General features: G+C 44.2%; 1 protein-coding gene and 1 long non-coding RNA gene across 11 annotated transcripts in view; one reads left to right on the forward strand and one right to left on the reverse strand.

Moving 5' to 3' along the window:
* The window catches only part of LOC148110534 (uncharacterized), a 46849-nt gene that overhangs the window by 10538 nt on the left and 11576 nt on the right, over nucleotides 1-24735 (forward strand). The gene's annotated exons all lie outside the window — the stretch shown is intronic.
* The window catches only part of MRTFB (myocardin related transcription factor B), a 263944-nt gene continuing 253113 nt past the window's right edge, over nucleotides 13905-24735 (reverse strand). For 9 of the 10 annotated variants that reach the window (XM_045776055.2, XM_087870349.1, XM_087870338.1 and 6 more), the window contains 2 exons: nucleotides 21865-21925; nucleotides 13905-19466 (listed from right to left, as the gene is read on the reverse strand). In XM_045776055.2, coding sequence (XP_045632011.2) covers nucleotides 18934-19466; nucleotides 21865-21925 — 594 coding nt within the window. In that variant the 3' untranslated portion in view covers nucleotides 13905-18933. The remainder of the gene's footprint in view (nucleotides 19467-21864; nucleotides 21926-24735) is intronic. The other variant, XR_015727978.1, reaches the window with a different exon arrangement.

The raw sequence follows: 24735 nt of genomic DNA on the forward strand, positions 1-24735 counted from the left end.
GCAACATAGAGTTAGGTTTTGCTTTTTTAGCCTTTCTGAAAATCTGTCTTTTAACTGGAATATTTAGACCATTTACATTTAATGAGTCAATTGACATGGTATCTTTATCATCTTCCTATTTATTTTCTGTTTTCCCCAGCCACGTATCCTTTAGGAGATTTAAATACTAAGAAAAACTGTGCTCTTCATTTCTTTGTGTAGATCCAGAGTTGCATCTGGTATCATTTTCCTTCTTTCTGAAAGACCGCCTTTAGTATTTCTTTTTTTTTAAGGTTTTATTTATTTGAGAGAGAGAGAGGGAGAATGAGCAGGGGGAGGGACGGGGAGAAGCAGACTCACCACTGAGCAGGGAGCCCGATGTGGGGCTCGATCCCAGGACCCTGGGATCATGACCTGAGCTGAAGGCAGACACTTAACCACCTGAGCCACCCAGGTGCCCCCTTCCTTTAGTATTTCTTGTTGTAAGAATCTGCAGGTGATGAATTGTTCCAGGTTTTGTATGTCTGAGAAAGTCTTACTTTCATTTTTGAAAGATGTTTTTGCAGGTAATAAATAGAACCATAGTTTAACAGCTTGCTTTCCTTTCAGTATTTTATTTTATTTTATTTTTTATTTTTTATTTTTTAAAGATTTTATTTATTTATTCTACAGGATAGAGACAGCCAGCGAGAGAGGGAACACAAGCAGGGGGAGTGGGAGAGGAAGAAGCAGGCTCCCAGCGGAGGAGCCTGACGCGGGGCTCGATCCCATAACGCCAGGATCACGCCCTGAGCTGAAGGCAGGCGCTTAACCGCTGTGCCACCCAGGCGCCCCTCCTTTCAGTATTTTAAAGATGGTGCTCCACTGCCTTTCAGCTTTCATCATTTACAGCAAGGAGTCTGCCATAATCCACGTCTTTGCTCCATTATACATAAAGTGTCTCCCCCATCCCCCAACTCCGCCCCCGCCCAGCTGCTTAAAAAAATGTTTAATGGAAAAAAAAATGTTTAATGGTGGTAAAACCCACATAGCATCAATTCGACCATCTTGGGTGCAGAGCTCAGTGGCACTAAGTACGTTCACATTGCGTAACCATCATCATTGTCCATCTCCAGAACTATTTTCATCTTGGGAAACTGTAACTTTGTATCCATTAAACAATAAGCCTCCATTGTCCCCTATGACAACCCTTGGCACCTACCGTTCTGCTGTCTCTGAATTTGCATTGTCTTTGAATTTTTAAGGCTGAATAATACTTCATTGCATGTATATGCTACATTTTGGTTTATCCATTCATTCACCAGCAGAAACGTTTCTTCCACATTTTGGCCATTGTGAATAATTCTCCTGTGAACAAGGGCATAGAAATAGCTCTTCAAAAGCCTGCTCTCAATTCTCCCAGGTATGCATCCAGAGTGGAATTGCTGGATCTATTAAATTTTTTGAGGGGATAGTCCTGTTGTTTTCCATAGTGGCTTCACCATTTTACATTTCTACCAACAATGCACAAGGGTTCCAGTTTCTCCAAATCTGTACCAATACCTGTTATTTTCTTTCTTTCTTTTTTTTCTTTTTTAATCATTGTTCTATTGGGTGTGAGATGGTATCTCATGGGATGCTGATTCTCATTTCCCTAATGACTATTAATGTTGAACATTTTTTTTTTTTTTAAAGATTTTATTTATTTATGTGACAGAGAGACAGCCAGCGAGAGAGGGAACACAGCAGGGGGAGTGGGAGAGGAAGAAGCAGGCTCCCAGCAGAGGAGCCCGATGTGGGACTCGATCCCGGAACGCCGGGATCACGCCCTGAGCCGAAGGCAGACGCTTTAACGACTGCGCTACCCAGGCGCCCCTGAACATTTTTTTTAAATCTTGTGACCTTTTCATTTTATTTTTTAAATTTAATTTTAGTTAATTAGCATATAATGTATTATTAGTTTCAGAGGTAGAGTTCATTAGTTCATCAGTCTTGTATAATACCCAGTGCTTATTACATCATGTGCCCTCCTTAATGCCCAGTTACCTCATTCCCCCACCTACTTCCCCTCCAGCAACTCTCAGTTTGTTTCCTATGTTTGTTTCTAGTATGTTTCTCTTGTGGTTTGTCTCCCTCTCTGATTTTGTCTTGTTTTATTTTTTCCTCTCTTCCTCTATGATCCTGTTGTGTTTCTTATATTCCACATGAGTGAGATCATATGATAATTCTGTCTCTGACTTATTTCGCTTAGCAAAATACCCTCTAGTTCTATCCACAACATTACAAATGGCAAGATTCATTTTTTGGGATGGCTGTGTAACATTCCATAGTGTGTGTGTGTGTGTGTGTGTATGTGTGTGTGTGTGTGTACACCACATCTTCTTTATCCATTCATCTGTTGGTGGCCATCTGGGCTCTTTCCATAGTTTGGCTATTTTAGACTTGCTGCTATAAACACTGGGGTGAAGGTGCCCCTTTGAATCAGTACGTCTGTATCTTTGGGGTAAATACTGAGTAGTGAAATTGCTGGGTCGTAGGGTAGCTCTATCCTCAACTTTTTGAGGAATACTTTCCAGAGTGGCTGCACCAGCTTGCATTCCCACCAACAGTGCAAGAGGGCTCCCCTTTCTCTGCATCCTTGCCAACATCTGTCATTTCCTGACTTGTTAATTGTAGCCATTCTGACTGGTGTGAGGTGGTATCTTATTGTGGTTTTGATTTGTATTTCCCTGATGCTGAGTGATGTTGAGCATTTTTCATGTCTGTTGGCCATCTGTATGTCTTCTTTGGAGAAATGCCTGTTCATGCACTCTGCCCAGTTCTTGATTAGATTATTTGTTCTTTGGGTGTTGAGTTTGATAAGTTCTTTATAGATTTTGGATACTAGCCTTTTATCTGATAAGACATTTGCACATATCTTCTTCCATTCTGTCTGTTGTCTTTGGTTTTGTCGACTGTTTACTTTGCTGTGCAAAAGCTTTATATCTTGATGAAGTCCCAATAGTTTATTTTTGCCTTTGTTTCCCTTGCCTTTGGACACATGTCTAGCAAGAAATTGCTGTGGCCAAAGTCAAAGAGGTTACTGCCTATGTTCTCTAGGATTTTGATGGATTCCTGTCTCACATTGAGGTCTTTCATCCATTTTGAGTCTATTTTTTTTAAAAGATTTTATTTATTTATTTGAAGAGAAAGAATGAGAGAAAAAGAGCACAAGCAGGGGAAGGGGGTAGTGGGAGAAGCAGACTCCCAAGGACCAGGGACCCTGATGGAGGGGGCTCAATCCCAGGATCCTGGGATCATGACCTGAGCTGAAGGCAGACACTTAACTGACCGAGGCACCCAGGCGCCCATTTTTGTGTACGGTGTAAGGAAATGGTCCAGTTTCATTCTTCATGTGGCTGTCCAGTTTTCCCAACACCATTTGTTGAAAAGACTGTCATTTTTCCATTGGATATTCTTTCCTGCTTTGTTGAAGATTAGCTGACCATAGAGTTAAGGGTCCATTTCTGGGTTTTCTCTTCTGTTCCATTGATCTGCGTGTCCATTTTTGTGTCAGTACCATACTGTCTTGATGACCAAGCTTTGTAATAGAACTTGAAGTCTGAAATTGTGATGCTGCCAGCTGTGGTTTTCCTTTTCAACATTCCTTTGGCTATTTGGGGTCTTTTCTGGTTCCATACAAATTTTAGGATTATTTGTTCCAGCTCTGTGAAAAAAGTTGATGGTATTTTTTTAAAAAGATTTTATTTATTTATTTGACAGAGAGACAGCCAGTGAGAGAGGGAACACAAGCAGGAGGAGTGGGAGAGGGAGAAGCAGGCTCCCAGTGGAAGAGCCCAATGTGGGGCTCGATCCCAGGACTCTGGGATCACGCCCTGAGCCGAAGGCAGATGCTTAACGACTGAGCCACCCAGGCGCCCCAAAAGTTGATGGTATTTTGATAGGAGTTACATTGAATATATAGATTGCTCTAGGTAGCATAGACATTTTAACAATATTTGTTCTTCCAGTCCATGAGCATGGAACGTTTTTCCATTTTTTTGTGTCTTCCTCAATTTCTTTAATGAGTCTTCTATAGTTTTCTGAGTACAGATCCTTTGCCTCTTTGGTTAGGTTTATTCCTAGCTATCATATGGTTCTGGGTGCAACTGTAAATGGGATCGACTCCTTAATTTCTCTTTTTTCTGTCTCATTGTTAGTGTGTAGAAATGCAGCTGATTTCTGTGCATCAATTTTATATCCTGCCACTTTACTGAATTCCTGTGTGAGGTCTAGCAGTTTGGGGTGCAGTCTTTTGGGTTTTCCACATACAGTATTGTGTAATCAGCAAAGAGAGTTTGACGACTTCTTTACTGATTCAGATGCCTTTTTATTTCTTTTTGCTGTCTGATTGCTGAGGCTAGGACTTCTAGTACTATGTTGAACAGCACTGGTGAGAGTGGACGTCCCTGCCCTGTTCCTGACCTTAGGGGAAAAGCTCTCAGTTTTTCCCCATTGAGAATGATATTCGTTGTGGGCTTTTCTTAGATGGCTTTTATGATATTGAGGCATGTTCCCTATATCCCTACACTGTGGAGAGTTTTAATCAAGACAGGATGCTGTACTTTGTCAAAAGCTTTTTCTGCACCTATCAAGAGGATCATATGGTTCTTGTTCTTCTTTTATTAATGTAGTGTGTCATGTTGATTGATTTGCGGATGTTGAACCACCCTTGCAGCCCAGGAATAAATCCCACTTGGTCGTGGTGAATAATCCTTTCAATGTACAGTTGGATCCTACTGGCTAGTATTTTGGTGAGAATTTTTGCATCCATGTTCATCACGGATATTGGTCTGTAATTCTTCTTTTTTGGTGCAGTCTTTGTCTGGTTTCGGGATCAAGGTAATGCTGGCCTCGTAGAAGAGTTTGGAAGTTTCCTTTCATTTCTATTTTTTCAAAGAGCTTTAGAAGAATAGGTATTAATTCTTCCTTAAATGTTTGGTAGAATTCCCCTGGGAAGCCATCTGGCCCTATACTCTTGTTTTTTGGAAGATTTGTGATTATTGCTTCAATTTCCTTGCTGGTTATGGGTCTGTTCAGGTTTTCTATTTCTTCCTGTTTCAGGTTTGGTAGTTTATACATCTCTAGGAATGCATCCATTTCTTCCAGATTGTCTAATTTGTTGGCATAGAGTTGCTCATAATATGTTCTTATAATTGTTTTATTTTTTTGGTGTTGTTTGTGATCGCTCCTCTTTCATTCATGATTTTATTTATTTGGGTCCTTTCTCTTTTCTTCTTGATAAATCTGGCCAGGGGTTTATCAATCTTACTAAGTCTTTCAAAGAACGAGCTCCTGGTTTCGTTGATCTGGTCTACTGTTCTTTTGGTTTCTCTTTTATTGATTTCTGTTCTAATTTTTATTATTTCTCTTCTCCTACTGGGTGTAGGCTTTATTTGCTTTTCTTTCTACAACAACTTTAAGTGTAAGGTTAGGTTGTGCATTTGAAGAATTTCTTGTTTTTTGAGAAAGTCTTGTATTGCTACATTCTTCCCTCTTAGGAAGGCCTTTGCTGCATCCCAAAGCTTTTGAACAGTTGTGTTTTCATTTTCATTTGTTTCCATGAATTTTAAAAATTCTTCTTTAATTTTCTGGTTGACACATTCATTCTTTAGGAGGGTGCTCTTTAGCCTCCATGTATTTGAGTTCCTTCCAAGTTTTCTCTTGTGACTGAGTTCAAGTTTCAAAGCATTGTGGTCAGAGAATATGCAGGGAACGATCCCTGTCTTTTGGTACTGTTTGAGACCTGATTTGTGACCCAGGATGCGATCTATTCTGGAGAATGTTCCATGTGCACTCGAGAAGAATGTGTATTCTGTTGCTTTAGGGTGGAATGTTCTGAATATATCTGTGAAGTCCATCTGGTCCAGTGTGTCATTCAAAGTCCTTGAGAATGTGAAAATATTTTAATGTATAATACTTTTTATATGTTGCTGTATTTGGTTTGCTAGTCTTTATTTTAGGATGTTTGTATGTATATTCTTAACCAGTATTGGTCTATTTTGTTTTGTTTTCATGTCTTTATCGGTGTTGGTGTCAGGGTCATACCTAATAGAATGAGTTGGGAAGTGCTCTCTTTTTTCAAAGAGTTTGTGAAAAATTGGTATTAATTCTTCTTTGAACTTGTGGTAGAATTCACCATTGAAGCCATGTTTTTGGTAGTTACTAAAAGTTAATTCATTCTCTTTACTTGTTGTAGGTCTGTTTGTGTTTCTAATTTGTTGAGTCTATTTTTGGTAGTTGTGTCTTTCTAGGAATTTGTTCTAAGTTAATTGGCATACAGTTGTTTATACTCTTCCCTTATAACTCTTTTTATTGTTAAACAAATCTTTTTTGAAAAGATTTTATTTATTTATTTGAGAGAGACTGAAAGGGAGAGAGCATGAGCCAGTGGTTGGGGGGAGGGTGTGTAGAGGGAGAGGGAGAGGGAGAAGCAGGCTCCCCGCTGAGCAGGGAGCCCTGCTTGACCCCAGCTCATGACCTGAGCCACCCAGGTGCCTCAAACAAATATTTTTTTTTATATGAAATATTTCCAACTCACAGAAGAGAATGGGGGAGAATAAAGAAATTGAAATTGACATGTCTTTACCAGCCATGTTTTTTAATACTTTATATCTTTATATATAGAAATCCACACAGCATTCTTGTTTTAAAATGTGACTTGAGTTTCCTCTGCTTCTTCTTGTCCTTTCTGCCCTGAAGCCTTTTGTTTGGAGATTCTTTTACATTGACACATTTGATTTAATGCATTTATGTAAATTGGCTGTGTTTAAAAATTGTCCGATTGAAAGACTGACAGGTTGTTTTCCTCGTTTGCTCTGTAAAGGATATGTTCTCGTTCATTCTGGTACGTGACGCTCTGGGGACAAGGGTGCTTCTCAAGGATGGACACCAAAATAGTGGAGTCACAGAGTTTGTATCGTCAACTTTATTACGTGTCGTAAAATTGTTCTGTTTTTTTTTTATTAAAGATTTTATTATTGGAGAGAGTGAGCGAGAGACACAGCACAAACAGGGGGAATGGCAGGCAGAGGCAGAGAGAGAAGCAGGCTCCCCAGTGAGCAAGGAACTCGATGTGGGACACGATCCCAGGACCCTGGGATCATGACCTGAGTCGAAGACAGAGGTTTTACCCACTGAGCCACCCAAGCATCCCTGTCCAGTGAATCTTGGGCTTCCGGATGTGCTCAAGGGGCTACAGAAGTCCCAGCCTTGATGGGCACTGTGTGGTTGTGAGTCACTCACGTGTGTGGGGCTCACTGATGACATCCCGGTCTTGTAATCCCAGCTGTGGCTGGCTAACCTAGTCAGAGCCCTACTGGGAATGCCACACACCATTCCTAGGAGTAGCTACTCTGTAAAAAGGTGTGACATTGAGACTTGAGAGACACCCAGTTGGGGGTGAACCTCATGACTGAGGTAAATTAAGTCAGCCATGATTGGTTGAATTTGTAACATATAGGAACGGAGATGAAGCCTTGTATGCACCAAGTCTGCAGAAATGGTCTGGGTTCTGGGGTATTAGAAGCGTGGCCTCAGATCCAGGCTCTGCTTCCTTTGTAATTTAGACAAGTCATTCCCCTCTCTGTCCTCAGTCTATAACATGGGGGTAATAAGAGTTCTTAGCTCATAGACTTGCGGTTCAATGAGGTGGTGCCTGTGAAGTGTTTGGCGCAGGGTCTGGGGTCTAGCAGCATTGACTACGTTTCCGTCCCCAGCTGTCTTCCAGCTCGCTGGTGCTGTGTACTAGGGGTGTGGGGAGAGGGGTAAATAGCTTTTGGTTGTAGCACTTTTTTTTTTTTCTGGTCTCCCCATTTGTGGCTTCTGTATCTCTAGTGAATGTGGTGTCCTCATCAGCCTTCCAAGTTGTCTGAAATATGTAATTTAAGTAGAGAACATAAAGCTATTTTTCTGAACGGCTTTGCAGACCTTTTCTACGGCTTTAAAGTAGCATCATAACAAAACCACTGTAACTGTACTCTTGGTCCAGGGAACTTCGTGGGCAGACAGCTTTGTTTGCCGTTCTGCTGAGTGTGACTTGAGGTCCATCCAGCGGGGGACAGGAAGCCCAGCGAAGCTCTCAAAGGCTGACTTTGGAGTCTCTAATGGCAAGCACTTCACGCTCTTAACTATGAACGTGAATACATCCCGTCTCCCTCTCAGTTCAATGTCAGCATTGGATGGGACCACACCAGCATTTGTATCCTTTGGGTTTTTATATATATATATATATATATATATATACGTTAGTCACCATATATACTAGTTTTTGATATAAGGTTCCATGATTCATTACTTGCGTATAACACCCAGTGCACCATGCAATACGTGCCCTCCTTACTACCCATCACCGGTCTATCCCATTCCCCCAAACCCCTCCCCTCTGAAGCCCTCAGTTTGTTTCCCAGAGTCCATAGTCTCTCATGGTTCATTCCCCCTTCTGTTTAACCCCCCCATTCTTCCCTTCCTTCTCCTACCAATCTCCCTGTTCTTTCTTACGTTCCATCAATGAGTGAAACCATATAATTGTCTTTCTCTGCTTGACTTATTTCACTTAGCATTATCTCCTCCAGTCCCATCTGTGTTGCTGCAAATGTTGGGTAATTGTTCTTTCTGATGACTGAGTAATATTCCGTTGTATAAATGGACCACATCTTCTTTATCCATTCGTCTGTTGAAGGGCATCTCGGCTCCTTCCACAGCTTAGCTATTGTGGATAATGCTGCTATGAACATTGGGGTGCATATGGCCCTTCTCTTCACTACGTCTGTGTCTTTGGGGTAAATACCCAGTAGTGCAATGGCTGGATCATAGGGTAGCTCAATTTTTTTTTTAAAGATTTTATTTATTTATTCGACAGAGATAGAGATAGCCAGCGAGAGAGGGAACACAAGCAGGGGGAGTGGGAAAGGAAGAAGCAGGCTCATAGCGGAAGAGCCTGATGTGGGGCTCGATCCCATAACGCCGGGATCACGCCCTGAGCCGAAGGCAGATGCTTAACTGCTGTGCCACCCAGGCGCCCCTGGGTGGCTCAATGTTTAACTTTTTAAGGGACCTCCACACTGTTTTCCAGAGTGGCTGTACCAACTTGCATTCCCACCAGCAGTGTAAGAGGGATCCCCTTTCTCCACATCCTCTCCAACATTTGTTGTTTCCTGCCTTGTCAATTTTTGCCATTCTAACTGGTGTAAGGTGGTATCTCAATGTGGTTTTGATTTGAATGTCCCTGATGGCTAATGATGTTGAACATTTTTTCATGTGTCTGTTAGCCATTTGTATGTCTTCATTGGAAGAGTGTCTGTTCATATCTTCTGCCTATTTTTTGATTTATTTGTTTCTCATGTATTGAGTTTGAGAAGTTCTTTGTAGATCTTGGATACCAGTCTTTTATCTGTAGTGTCATTTGCAAATATCTTCTCCCATTCCGTGGGCTGCCTCTTTGATTTTTTGACTGTTTCCTTAGTTTTTTTGACCGTTTCCTTAGTTTTTTTGACTTTAAAAAGAAGCTTTTTATCTTGATGAAGTCCCACAAGTTCATTTTTTCTTTTGTTTCTCTTGCCTTTGGAGATGTGTCATGAAAAAAGTTGCTGTGGCCGATGTCAAAGAGGTTGCTGCCTATGTTCTCCTCTAGGATTTTGATGGATTCCTGTCTCACATTGAGGTCTTTTATCCATTTGGAGTTTATCTTTGTGTATGGTGTGAGAGAGTGGTCTTTTGCATGTAGCTGTCCAATTTTCCCAGCACCATTTATTGAAGAGACTTTTTTCCACTGGATGTTTTTTCCTGTTTTGTCAAAGATTAGTTGCCCAAAGAGCCGAGGGTCCATTTCTGGGCTCTCTATTCTGTTCCATTGGTCTATGTGTCTGTTTTTGTGCCAGTACCATGCTGTCTTTGTGATCACAGCTTTGTAGTACAGCTCGAAATCCGGCATTGTGATGCCCCCAGCTTTGTTTTTCCTTTTCAACAATTCCTTGGCAATATGGGGCCTTTTCTGGTTCCACACAAATTTAAGGGCTGTTTGTTCCAGTTCTTTGAAAAATGTCATTGGTATTTTGATTGGGATGGCACTGAAAGTGTAGATTGCTCTGGGTAGCATAGACATTTTAACTATGTTAATTCTTCCAATCCATGAGCATGGAATATTTTTCCATCTTTTGTGTCTTCAGTGTCTTTCAAGAGTGATTTGTAGTTTCTAGAATATAGATCCTTTACGTCTCTGGTTAAGTTAATTCCAAGATAACGTATGATTTTTGGTGCTATTGTAAATGGAATGGATTCCCTAATTTCTCTTTCTTCAGTCTCATTGTTCGTGTATAGAAATGCAACTGATTTCTGAGCATTGATTTTGTATCCTGCCACATTTCTGAATTGCTCTATAAGTTCTAGTAATTTTGGGTTTTCCATATAGAGTATCATGTCATCTGCGAAGAGAGACAGTTTGACTTCTTCTTTGCCGATTTGGATACCTTTTATCCCTTTTTGTTGTCTGATTGTTGTTGCAAGGACTTCTATGTTGAATAATAATGGCGGAGTGGGCATCCTTGTCGTGTTCCTGATCTTAAGGGAAAGTCTTTCAGCTTTTCCCCGTTGAGAATGATATTCGCCATAGGCTTTTCATAGATGGTTTTTATGAAATTGAGGAATGTACCCTCTATCCTTACACTCTGGAGGGTTTTAACCAAGAAAGGATGCTGTATTTTGTCAAATGCCTTTTCTGCATCAATTGAGAGGATCACATGGTTCTTGACTCTTTTCTTGTTGATATGATCTATCACACTGATCAATTTGTGAATGTTGAACCATCCTTGCATCCCTGGGATTAATCCCACTTGGTCATGATGGATAATCCTTTTAATGTACTGTTGGATCCTATTAGCTAGGATCTTGTTGAGAATTTTGGCATCCATGTTCATCAGGGATATTGGTCTGTAATTCTCCTTTTTAATGGGGTCTTTGCCTGGTTTTGGGATCAAGGTGATGCTGGCCTCATAGAATGAGTTTGGTAGTTTTCCTTCTGTTTCTGTTTTTTGTTTTTTGTTTTGTTTTTTTTTAAAGATTTTATTTATTTATTCGACAGAGATAGAGACAGCCAGCGAGAGAGGGAACACAAGCAGGGGGAGTGGGAGAGGAAGAAGCAGGCTCCGAGCAGAAGAGCCTGATGTGGGGCTCGATCCCAGAATGCTGGGATAACGCCCTGAGCCGAAGGCAGACGCTTAACCGCTGTGCCACCCAGGCGCCCCTGTTTCTGTTTTTTGAAACAGCTTCAGGAGAACAGGTATTATTTCTTCTTAGAATGTTTGGCAGAATTCCCTGGGGAATCTGTCTGGCCCTGGACTCTTGTTTTTGGGGAGGTTTTGGATCACTGCTTCAATCTCTTCATAATTTATCGGTCTGTTTAAATCAATTTCTTCCTGTTTCAGTCTTGGTAGTTTATAGGTTTCCAGGAAGGCATCCATTTCTTCCAGGTTGTTTAATTTATTGCCATAAAGCTGTTGATAAAAGTTTCTATTGATCCTTCCTATTTCCTTGGTGTTGGTTGTGACCTCTCCCCTTTCATTCATAATTTTATTAATTTGGGTCCTTTCTCTATTCTTTTGAATAAGTCTGGCCAGTGGCTTATCGATCTTATTTATTCTTTCAAAGAACCAGCTTCTAGTTCTGTTGATCTGCTCTACTGTGTTCCTGGTTTCTAATTCATTGATCTCTGCTCTAATCTCAATCACCTGCCTTCTCGTGCATTGGTTAGGCCTGTTCTTCTGTTCCAGCTCCAGCTTCTTGAGGTGAGAATATAAAAACTGCATTTTAGATTTTTCTATTCTTTTGAGTGAGGCTTGGATGGCTATGTATTTTCCCCTTAGGACTGTCTTTGCAGTGTCCTGTAGGTTTTGGACCGATGTGTTTTCATTCTTGTTGGTCTCCATAAATTGTTTAATCTCCTTAATTCCCTGGGTTACCCAATCATTCTTGAGCAGGATGGTTCTTAGTTTCCAAGTGTTAGAGTTTCTTCCAAATTTTTCCTTGTGATTGAGTTCCAGTTTCAAAGCATTGTGGTCCAAGAATATGCAGGGAATAATCTCAGTCTTTTCGTATTGGTTGAGACCTGTTTTGTGACCCAGTATATGGTCTATTCTGGAGAAAGTTCCATGTACTATCCTTTGGATTTTAGATGGTTTCGAGTCTCCTGTACGTGTGGCCCAGGGGTGAGTCCGCTGGGGTGACTGCCTGCCAGACCATTGTCAGCGGTCCTCTGTGCAACAAGAGGGACTTGCAGACGTTGAGCATCTTTGTTTTTTGTCTAATGACAGTACGGGTTTAATGTTAGTAACTTGCTGTAAACATTAACAGAGAAGACGGGCAGGGTAGCAAGATGTGGTTTCTCGTGGAAAGTTAAAGTAGGTTCAAATGAACCGCTGTCAGACCTATCAGAAGCTAAGCTATTTGTGGAAGGAGGGGAGAGGGAAGCATCATGAGGGGACGAGAAACCTCCGAGAGGACTGTGTGACCACATTAAACTGTCGGGGACACGTGGTTTGTGTCTGTCATGAAGTCAGTCTTCCCTTGGCTCCGTGCTGGTGTCTGCAGCGTGGACGGGCTCCTCCTTTCCCTGCATCTCGGAGCGCATGGGCGTGTCTGCGTTTACAAGTGATTTGCTGTTCACTTGGACTCTAGAGCGACTACTTATGAAGATGCTGAATGATGGCCGTGTCCAGTATCTGAAAAGCTTTCCAAGGCTTTGTGTTACCCAAAGGTTAACCGAATTATCGACAGAAGAATCTGCGGCCCCTCTGGGCCCGGGTTCCTTGAATGCCCGGCTATCCCCTACCTGTGCAGACCTTGTTTCTCAGACTTTCTGCACGGAGGGTGTCCTGCAGCCGCACCCAGCATCTAGCCTGTGCCCGGGCACACGGCAGGGCTTCAGCCCCAGTCGCTCCTGACTCTGGTCTCGCCCCGCCTGTTCCCTCTGCCTGGAACGTCCTTTCCATGTGCTCACGCCATGTCGGCCGTGCACCTTCCCTAGAGACCCCTGCTCTGTCCCGTGGCCTCTCTCCCGAGGCCGGGGCCCCCTGCCTGCTCCCTTTGACAGCATTCTCTCCCCCCCCAGGCAGGGACACTGGCTGGTAACGTGTGAGGTGACGAATGTTTTAGGCCCTTGGGAACATCATGTGCCTACTGATCTGTTGAGGCTGCTGTCTTGGTCCCTCCTGTCACCGATAATGACCATTTTGTTGTAAGTAGGTAACCCATGATCTCTTTTCTCCCGTGTGGCCGCTGCAGTCAGACAGCGATAGGAAAGGGATGGCTGCCAGTCAGGTTGACTCGGGGCTGTTTTACTGCACTGGAGCGAGGTAGAAAATATAATGCTGTCCTCAGAACTTTGTTAACCATGGGCTTCTGGATTGAAAATTCAGTGCCATTTTACGAAAAGAATACCCGATTCTAAAGACCATTTTTGTATGGTTGATAAAAACACCTCATAGAAATAGTTTTCTGAAACGGTTACATTGAAGGATTCTCTGGGTCTCTGGGGAATTTTGCTGGGGCTTTATCGCTCCCACAGTGTGCATGTCTGGCCAGTGGAGGACGTGCCCTCCAGGCTTGATCACGCCCTCCCTTCAGTGTTTCCTTCTACTTGTCGGAGAATGACCATGACCTTGGTGTCAATGCTGTCATGTTCAAGTTCAGCCAGTCCCTGCTTCTATTTTGTATCCCGCGTTCCTGGGCTTGGCAGAGGGTGGCCCCCTTGACGTGTGAGCTACAGAGTTCGCCTTGGTGAGGCTACTGGCTTAGTCTGTGGCCAGCTGCTGTGAGCTGGGGTCTCCTCCGAAACCCGTGCCCGCGCCCAGCTCGGCCGTGGCCCACCCGACCCGTTAGGGCATGGTTCGCCCTCCACATAGCAAGAACTGTAGTACATCAAAATGTTTTTTATTTGAGACACAAAAATGCAAAATTGCTGAGATATCAAACGTTTCCCGATTGGCTACAATACTGCCACTATGTACAAAAGATCTGATGATCCATGTGCACACATATAAAAATACAGTATGCCTCACTATGTACAGTACATGTGCAAAATGTATGGCATTCGGACATGATACGGAATTGATTTCAGGGGTGCAAACAGCAAATACAAAGGCATCATGGTTTTCTTTTAAAAAACAACATAAAGGCAATACATGAATGGACCCCCGATTGCCATAATTTTTTTTATTAAGCTAGTGCTTTAGTAAGCGGGGCTCTGTAGGTTGGTATCTTTCTCCTTGTTTTCATAAAGTGAGATGCTGAGACATAATGTGACCATGAAAATAAGAAGAGAAACACCTATCACGCTGTGTTTCTATTGCAAGCAAGAAAAAAGGAAACTAATCTGCACTTAGGAAGAAACTCTATTACTACTGAATATGTATTATTCTTAAACCAACAAAACAAATCTATACTATTTTACATGAAAACAAGAGAAATATCTACATCTTTGTGAAAATTATAACCTTAAATGGATAATACCTTTTTTGGGACTGACTGTTGAGATCTCGTTAGTCTCAAATTTTAAATAAAAAGTGCCTCCTTTTGGCAAAAACTTGGCAATGCCTTTGGTTCCTTTTAAAGCAAGTTTGCATTACTATTGGTTACTTGAGGTTAAGTACTTTTGGTAGATACTAAACCCTTTCCTAAATGCTCCCTCCTCCTCCCCAGTCAGCAAGTTTCCTTACAGCATAACGTCGAGAGGTAATCGTTACGGGTCTCGGTGATTCTATGAACTTGGTTAAAGCTTTGTCTTAGTCGTTGGCACAAAGCTCTGTTGACCGTGACCGGCTGCGTCGATGATGGGCAAGGATCTGTGTTGATTCCAGACAGCACCTTTGGCCTGAGACTGCCGTCCTGTTGTCACGGAAGGGTGACCGGTCCCGAGTCACAGAGCCATGTGTTAGAGCGGAGGGAGGAGCGCGCTTTCGTAAACACGTGCAGCTTCTGACGTCCAGGCCTCGAATCCGAGATGGTGGGTCGGAAGCCCTGCGGTGACGCAGGGACTTCTCGGATACTGCAAGGAAGGGTCAGGGGGGAGTACACGTGGGCCTCTTTGTGGTCCTGCAGGCACAGTCACTTCACAAATAAAAAGGGTGGCCCGCCGACCCGCGCGGGGGCAGGGTGGGAGCTGGGGCAAAGAAGGGCCGCGTCCTGCTCTTTCCAGTTGTGACGGCGGCCCCTTAGATGCGCCGAAGTGCGGGTCGGACGCTCAGCGAGCACCCAGACCTGCCCCCGTGAGCTGTGCTCCTCTGCGGAGCTGACCTGCCAGTTGACGCGCTTGGCTCACCGGGGCTCCTCCTGTGGCCTCCAGGGCAGTGGACGGTTTGGTACGCTGCTTGGTGGCCCGGCGTCAGGATGTGTGTGTGCGGAGAGGGGGGACAAAGCGTGGAGGGTTCCGTGTGAATCTGGAGCAACGGGCCGTCCCTCTCTAAAGTGACGCCCGGCAGGGGCCTGACGGGGTGCGGGCGTGCCTGTTTGTAGACGGGAGAGGGACTGTCCCAGCCCTCGTGGGGACAGCTGCTCGGCCAGCCGCCGCCTCCGGTTTCAGCGTGGGAACTCTGAACGGGCGCCAAAGAAAGCGAGGGGCCTGGAATGATCTGGGGGTGAGGGCAGACGAAGCCTGGGTCCACTCTGGTGACCAAACGGGTGACGCGCTCCGGGCACATCACTCGGGGCCGCTGGCCGCACAGTTTCGGGCGTGACTCAGCTGTCAGCTGGCAGCAGCCCGCGGGGCCGCACAGCCTGCCTTCGGGAATCGCACTTGCTAAACCAGTCAGTTACGTGGATCACAGACCGGGTAGTTTTTAAAAAGGAAACTTAAATAGGATCTCTCTAGTATTATAAAAATAGTCCTATAAAACACAGAGTATCTGCGCAAGAAATCCCACGGAAGGAGAACCTGTCTAGGTACAAGTATGTGGCAAATGCTGTACAGTAGATCGCACAACCCAGGAAGAGCGCTGGCACCCCCTCCCCCCGCCCCCCCCCCCCAATGCGCTGCAGGGGCTCCTTGGACACGCGCTGCCGAAACGTACGCGGGGACCCCAGGCCCTAGACTCGCACAGCCTGGAGGAGCTCTGGCACGACTCTCCATTCATCCCGCCCCCGAGGACGTGAGCCGGTACCTGCATACCCTAGAGAGGCAAGCTTGATGCCGCGGTGCTTCAGGAATATTCTGGGAGGTCAGGCTGGACGGGAGAGAGCGCATGGCTAGGAGCTGCTTGTTTCCTTGGCGGTATGATGTTCTGCAAGAGATGGGACACACTCGCACGTCTACACTACACGCACGCGTCCTAGCCATCCTGCCCTGTGCTCTCGTGGCCGTGATGATAAAGGTAGTCCTCCGTGGTGCACACCTTTCCCGTCGCTGACCCTGTGTACAGCGGGTCTGGTCAGAGGGGCCTTGATGACAGCGTCGTCTTTGGTCACGTCACCTGCTGCACACGTGTGTGTCCTGCCTCGACCTCGAACACGGAGCTGGGACCCTGGACGGTGGTCCTCATGCCACACGTGCCCAGCCTGCTGCCCCAGCCAGGACGGGGGGCCCGGCGGAATGGTGCCAGTGGGGGGCTGGTGGAGTTCGCGTCGGGAGGCTCCTTGCCTTCCCTTTCGAGGAAGCCCCGTAGCCCGGGTTTGAAGGCAGGTGCGAAGCGGGTATTTCAGCAATTCCTAGTCAAAGCAGGCAGGCCGGCTAGTGGGGTGGCACTGTCTGCACGGAAGCGTGTATCTTTGGAGAGCACCCTTCCTGTGGCATGTTTGAGACCTTATTTTGAAAAAGCAACGGGGAGAGCCGAGGGCTAGGAAACCATCCGGGTACACAACTCAGGATGGGGGAAGCAAAGTCCGTGAGAGTCAACAGTGCTAGCCGGTCCCCTGCCTTCTACAGTCCCCCTGATATCTGGTGCTCACTTAAGCCATTTCATTCTGAGTGAGGGCGGTGCTCACTGCCCACGTGTGGAGCAGGGACGCCCCCGCCACAAACCCACAGCCAAGGCCACCCCCAGACAAGTACCTGCCCAAGTCATCAGCCCTGTCCCCAGAGACAGGCCCTTCCGGAAGGGACAGACTGGGCCGCGCGTCCCGCCCGGGATGACATACTCTTGGTGTTCTGCTGAACCAGGTGACTGGATTCCAGGGGCTGGATTACCAGTTTCTAAACACAAACTGCTCCCTCGGACCACACTGAGCATAACCGCTTCTGCCCTGAACCCTTCAGAAGTCTCTCAAGCTGGGAAATGCCAGTTAGCAGAGGGCTCCAGTGTTCTGGGCAGCTGAATACTAGAAAAACAAACTTTCCTTAGATGCAGTAAAATCTACAAACCAAAATAAAGATTTGAAATAAGATCAGCTCTTAGGCAAAGCACAAACCCAGCAGTGATGCCCAAATTCTTTCCAAATAATGGGTCAGGTCGGCTCCTACAAGGCCCTGGGGGACTACTGCCAGCTAAGGACCCAGAGAAAGTGACCTGCCCCTGGGTGTGCATGGAGTGAGGAGTAGAGCAGGATAATATTATTGAACAAACACCTCATGCTTTTTGGGAAGATTTCAGGGTGGGTTTTTTTTTTTTTTCTTCAGTTATTTACATTTTGTCATGACCTTAAATGACTAGCTTGAAATAATTTTGTAAGTCCTGTGATAGTTGGCATTTTAGAAAATTCTTAGGAAACTACTCAGCAAATGTGTGATAACTTTTCTATATAAAACGACTAGTAAAACCTCCAGTTTTTCCCTCTTCGGCTTGATAACCTATTGAGAGCTCGGGTATGACATCCAGTTACAAGCCTGTAAAATGACCGTCAGGGAAAACGGCAGAGAAGAGGGGGCCAGAGCTGGGGCCTGGCGGCCAGCCCGCTCAGATTCTCACCCGGAGCCCCTGCAGGAACGTTCGGGGCTCCCGGCACACTTCTCCTCTGCCCTCTCTTTGCAACTCAACAGCTCAGAAGGATACTTTACACTAAAGCCTTCCTTGGTTCTTTGAGATGGATCTGGTTACCTGAAATCAGCATTTCTTTAAATATGGAAATACACATGGCTCAAGTACTCTAGAAATAGTCATTAAAACAAGTAGGACCACTGGATACCCAATTCCTTACCCCACTGCAGGCTGTACATATCACAATGTCAGAGTGTACATACAAATGTCTAATATACACATCAAAATCCATCTAATCAACCCCAAGGTTGCTAACAGAATTTTCAGTGTTATCAAGATACGTGGACTTCGTACGGTGGGTGGTTTATGACAGTATTTTGGAGACGTTGTCTGGTGACGGTGAAAGACCTTCCACTGAAATTTAAATTTGGGAAGCTACGGTAAGACTCCCCAAATCACAGACTAAACACAGAAAAACGATGTTGGTTTCCAAATGGAAGTGGAAGTCTGCAGCTGGAAGCTGGCTCAGAACGGGCGTCCCCCGCCGTCTCTGCCGCCGGGGCTGGGCTCTGGCCACTTCGAGGACAAACCGCATGCAGGGACCGCGCACCTCCCGCCACCAGCACTCTCGCTGGAGTGGCGTGGTCTGCCTTGTATGTGGGTCTTAAGGTGACCACAGAGGCGTAAATGTAGTTCAGTTGATGACCAGAGAATCCTCGCGTCGCTGTCCTGCACACGCCACTCTTCCGTAGGTCCGTATCTATCCGTTCTTTGCCGAAGTCTGGAGAAACGGGTGAGTCTTCTTCGACCAGTGATTTTTCAGAAGGCCCTGTACTAGGTTAAATTGTAGAAATTCACTGCCGGGCTCAGTGAAATGTTTTCACACTCGGTTTCCAGGCTGTGACCACCTATCCGTTCTTCCTGTGACAACATACTGTCATTGCAACAACGCAACTATGGCTCTGTCTCTAAAAACCGACCTCTTAGAATGATCTTCCTCTTCTTAAACGTCATGAACGCGGAAGAGAAATCTGTGATGTTAGTCCCATGGCAACGGCAGGTCTTGCGGGTCTAGGAAGTCAGCGGAGAACATGCTAGGAGCAGTTGTGCTGAGGGGAGTGAGTCCTGACGTGTTGGGCATGGTAATGTCCAGCCACTCCATGTTGTCCAAGTTGGAGTCCGAAAGGTCCAGGGACAGACAGGGGGTACTGGCAGCAAACTGGGCCTCAGAAGTCTCCATGGGGGAGTGTGAGTGATCCAGCACACTCGAGTGACTCAGCAGATCATTCTGGAGGTCCTCAATCAGAGAGAAGGGCTCTCTGTCTTCAGTGCTGCTTTGTAGTGGAGCCATTTCGTTGGCTGAAGGTAAAGTTCCATCCAGGAAAGCTTCTAGCTGGTTCTCTAAGCTGGCGGATAAACTGCTCATGGGTTCTAAGGAGATGGGTGGTGCCATCTGGACTTGGGGTGGTGGCCGGGACACCACTGTGTTGACCGGCATTGTGGTGATGCTGGCTGTCACTGGTCTCATTTTGGAAATAGGCGAAGGCTCTTCTTTTATAGGGAGGGAAATCTCTGTGCAAAAGAATCGAAGTGATCAGTAAGTAACGATTAACTACTCTTTAAACGTTTCTATCAATTACCAGGACAGTTGTTTCACTCTCTAGCGAGGACTCAGACACAGTCCATCGTAGGGGTGGGGGGAAGAGAATGCTATCGGTCAGGTATGGTTCTCGGTAACCTAGAGGACAATGGCTCATTTTAGTTAAATAAACATTCAAGCTTATAACCTCCTGATACGCTTACTGTCCTTTTTAGTAAGAGTGGTAAGCATTACAAGCAGTTATATGCTACTAGGTAGGAGTCAGTGGTTTTATTTGAGTATTTGATCTTTGGGTCCTTGTTCTCAGTTACTTCAGGCTTCAGGCAGGGTCTTGTGGACAGGCCATCATGGTGGTCGCCACCCTTAAAGTGAAAATGTGTGTCCCCCATGTGTGCAGACACGAAGTCCATTCTGAATATCATGAAAGATCTAATTATATGCTTTTTCCTATTATCGTTATACTTGAACTGTGTGCCCAGCCATATATGTTCTGCATAAAGTTCTAAAGAGATACAATGCTGTCTTCTTTTATTCCCGAATTAAAGCACATGGCTCCTTTGACCTTCTTTACCTAATTTTTCTGACTTTTTTGTCATTTTCTGAGTTTACCTAAAATCTTGAAGATCTGGCAAATGTCTTCAAAAGCACTAATTACGTGTTTTTCTTTGCCGGCTCAGGGAGAACAAGAATGCACCCTCTAGCTACCAGAGCTCATTTAGATCGGTCTATTTGAATGAAAGTTTCTTTTTACTTTCTTATGGGTACCTGACTGGTTCCATTTCTATGCGAATATGGGAGGAGAAATGGATTTGCTAAGAGCTGTGGGAACTCCGTGACTGGGGTGCAGAAGGAAGTGAAAGCACTTACGCTCTGACTCCTATGTGTGAACTGTCAACTGTGTCGACCACGTGGACTGATTCCTCTCCCTGCGTGTTCTTGCGTACAGCTGCTTGCTTGTTGTTTTCTGTAGTCAGCTCTAGAATTGTTCTCAGAGCTCACAGGGCTAGGTAACCAGCCTCAGAATCAACTCTTTACATCTCTGCTTTCAATATCACTGCCACTAATTCACAATAAAATAATATATTCCCAGGATACTTTGCCATTAAAAAAAAATTCCTTGTAGAAAATGAGTTATTTGATGACGTCACATTTTAATTTCTAAATTTAGGCTGTAAAAATTACTCCCTTTAATCATTTAGAAAGTCTTTACTTTCACCAGATTTGGCAAAAAAAAAAAAAAAAGGCTATGAAATGTGTGTCTATTTATTTCCATAGCGTAGATATATCATAAGTTATTTTGCGAGGCCAATGTAGTTCTTAGAAAAAAAATCTATCTGCACATGTAGACCTATAGTTAAGCATCAAGGATTTCCTTGTGTCTTCAAACCCAAATAGTACCTGCTATGAACGGAGAGATTTTGACCAATGTCTAAAAATCTGAATAAAACTCCTTTCATCAAGGTAACTTAAGAGTACTTTATTCCAAAATAGCATTTTCAATTTAAAAATACTGATTTTTTTGCTTATTCATTGCATTTTTTTTATTTTTTTAATTAATTTTTTATTATGTTAGTCACCATACAGTACATCCCTGGTTTTTGATGTAAAGTTCGATGATTCATTAGTTGCGTATAACACCCAGTGCACCATGCAATATGTGCCCTCCTTACTACCCATCACCGGTCTATCCCATTCCCTCACCCCCTCCCCTCTGAAGCCCTCAGTTTGTTTCTCATAGTCCATAGTCTCTCATGTTTCATTCCCCCTTCTGATTTTTATACTTATTTTGAAAGATACATTTGCTGAGGTAGAGATATCCTTGATTTTGTGTGTGTGTGTGTGTGTGTGTGTGTGTGTGTGTGTGTGAATATCCCTTATCCCTTAAGATGATACACTATAAAGTCTAAGATTAATTATATGTAGAAAGTGCTTTAAAATTGCCTTTAAATTTCCCCTAAGTTGCTAGAGCCTGGGCCGGGGAAATTGGCTGTTACAGCACCAGTGTGCGCAGTGGAGCGCATGGGTCTCGTCACAGTCGTCTGTGTGTGGGCCAGGTTTTGAAGTCTTTCAACATGGAGTTTAAATTTGGCTCTACTTGGCTGTTTTGAGATGGTCTGTTGTTTTCAGAAGGCATAGATCTATGGATAAATCTAACATTACGTTATTGTTTGAAGCTGTGAAACAGTGACTTTCCCTTTATTTATAAGTTGTTTTAATGTCCTAATTGAACAGATTGAAAACAGTAAACTTTGTTGGAATTAGAAAACGTTTCTCACTACTCCAACGTAGGCCGTGAGCGCTAAAGGAGAATGTTCATAAACTTGGCATAAAAGGTTACTCGGCCGGGGTGTGATGTGACTTGTGACCTACCTCCGCTCTTAATGAGGATATCAAAGAGGTCGTCCATCTGCTGACTGTGCGCGTTGGAAATCTGCAACAGAGGAGAACAGAAATTAGCCTTCTTTCGTACGGGCGCGGAAGCATCATACAATTGGGAGCGCTAAGCGTCCGTACAGAACGTCTAGTTCTACTCTGTCATTCGATAGTTTGGAGGACATGGAGGTCACCGCAGACGTGAAACCATTTACCTGGTGCGTCACAGCGGATTAGCTCACAGAGCAAGAATGGGGCCGCTAGCTAGACGGGCTGACCAGCACATTTACCTTCGTTTTCGCCACTGCATTTTAAGAGGCTGCTAATACTTTTAAAAATACCTTATTCATTCGCATTTAGGTAACAATAGAAGGTTATGTGTAAAGGTGATCATACTACGTTTTTTCAGCTTTGCTGAGAGTTGGCTAACCTCAGATAAACTACACTTACATAGAGTGCACAGTCTGCTCAGTTGTGACATATGTATACACCCATTATACTGTCAACAAAATCAAGAAAGCAAACACACCCATTGCCCTGCAAGTTTCCTCAGTGGCCTTTCGTAAGAGTTCCCTCATCCCCGGACAACCCAGTGACTGGTTTTTCTGATTATAGAGGATTTCAGCTGACATTTTCTGGAGTTTTATAGCAATGAATCCATATAGCATATGTGTTTTTGGTAGTGGAGGAGGCTTCTTTCATGTAGCATAATACTGGAGAGGATGCCTTAGGAATACTTTGTAGCCACGGAGGTTTGTTGTGGTTGTTTCCTGTTTTGGGCTGTTACAAATAAAGTTGCTGTGAACATTTGGGTACAAGTCTCTGTACTGGCTAGATATCAAGGAGGGGCATGCTGGAATCACAGGCTAGTTAGAGGTTTAACTTTTTAAGAAATGGCTGTTTTGCAAAGTGATCACATCATTTTTCCATTTCCATCAGCAGTGTGTGGTATTCCCAGTCGCTCCACGTTCCCGTCGGCACTTGGTAGGGTCAGTGGTTTTAATTTAGACATCTCCCAGGTGTGTAGCCGTGTTGCATTGTGGTTTCAATGTGCATTTTTCTAATGACTCATGATGTTGAGCATTTTTCCATGTGCTTGTTTGCCATCTGTGTATCTGTTTTTGGTGAAATGGCTGTTCTAATCTTTTGCCTACTCCGGACTTCTTAGGTGTGCTGTTTGCATGGTGTATCTTTTTCTAGTCATTTACTTTCAACTGTGTCTTTGTATTTAAAGTATGCCTCTTCAGGGACGCCTGGGTGGGTCAGTCGGTTAAGTGTCAGCCTTGGGCTCAGGTCATGATCTCAGAGTCCTGGGGTCGAGCCCCACATTGGGCTCCCTGCTCAGCAGTGAGTCTGCTTCTCCCTCTCCCTCTGTGATCGCTCTCGCTCTCTCTCAAATAAGTAAATATAATCTTTGAAATCTTATATCAATGAAAAAAAAGTATGCCTCTTGTAGGTGCATATGTTAGTTATCTATTGTATTACACATTATTCTAACAAATTTAGTGGCTTAAAACGTTTAAGAGTTATTATCTCCCAGTTTCTGTGGCTCGGGAATTTAGCAACAGTTTAGATGGGTAGTTCTGGCTTGGGGTCTTACATTGGGATGCAGTCAAAATACTGACCAGGCTACAGCCATCTTCAGGCTTCACCGGAGAAGGTCCTTGTGGAGACGGCTCACTGCATGACTGGCCAGTTGGTCCTGGTTATTGATGGGAGGCCTCAGTTTCCCTTCACAGGGGCCTCCCCAGAGTGCTGCAGGACTGTCCATGTGGCAGGACAGCTGCCCTTCTCCAGAGCAGTGTCCAGGAGAGAGCAAGGCAGGAGGGGCGAACCTTTTATGATCTAGTACCAGAAGTCCAGCATCATCACCGCTGCCACTTCTGTAAGTGACGCACTCAGTCCCGCTCAGGGAGGACACTGCGGACATCTTAAAATACAGTTACTTGGGTCTGTTTTTAGCCATTCTGATAATTTCTGCATTTTAATTGTATCCTTTACTCCACTAGTGTGTCTTGTGCAATGAGGGATATGATTAGGTTTGGGTTTACCATTTTGCTTTGATTTGCCGTGTTGTTGTTCCTCCTAAGGTTCTTGTCCTTTAAAAAACACACACACATATATTCGATTTATTTTTGGAATTCTAAATCTATTTTATAAAAGCTGTACTTTAGTTGTTACTGTAGGCATACAATAAACATCCTTAATTTCTCATAGGTTATTTCATGTCGTACTGTTGTCTATAAAATATAAAACCCCTGTAAACATAAAGATCCACTTCCTCCATCTTTTAATAGGTGTTTTATTTTTTACAGTGTAGGTTTTCTGGTGATGAATTCTTATTTTTTCCTTTATCTTGAGTTCACTCTCATTCTTAAAGGACATTTTTACTTGATTATGCTGGTTTGACAGTCTCTTCCTCCCCACTAAGAATTTTAAAGACCTCGTTCCACTGTTTTCTGACTCCAGTAGTTTCTGATGAAAAGACCGTAAGACAAATTGTTGTTACCCTGTGTGCACTGTATTGCTTCTCTCTTGATGCTGTCCAGGTCTGCTCCTGAACTCTGGCTTTCGAGATCTGACTGTGATAGGGTTTGGCCCTCTGTTCTGCTTGGTGCTCACTGAGCATCTCAAAGTTATAAACGTGACTTTCGTCACATTTGTGCAAAATGTGACCATTATTTCTTAGACTGTTTGACCTGCCTCATTCTCTTCTCGGACTCCTATCATACCCATCTTAGACGGTTTGATTTTAATTAACAGGCCTCTGAGGTTCTGTTCTCCATAAAAAAAAAAATACTTCTCTGTTATTCAGATCAATAAAATTTATCCAATCTAGTCTGTCTTCAAGTTCACTGACTTTTTACC

This window comes from Ursus americanus, chromosome 2 (assembly GCF_024610735.1).
Source record: "Ursus americanus isolate L20-20 chromosome 2, mUrsAme1.1.p, whole genome shotgun sequence".
Taxonomy (NCBI): Eukaryota; Metazoa; Chordata; class Mammalia; order Carnivora; family Ursidae; genus Ursus; species Ursus americanus.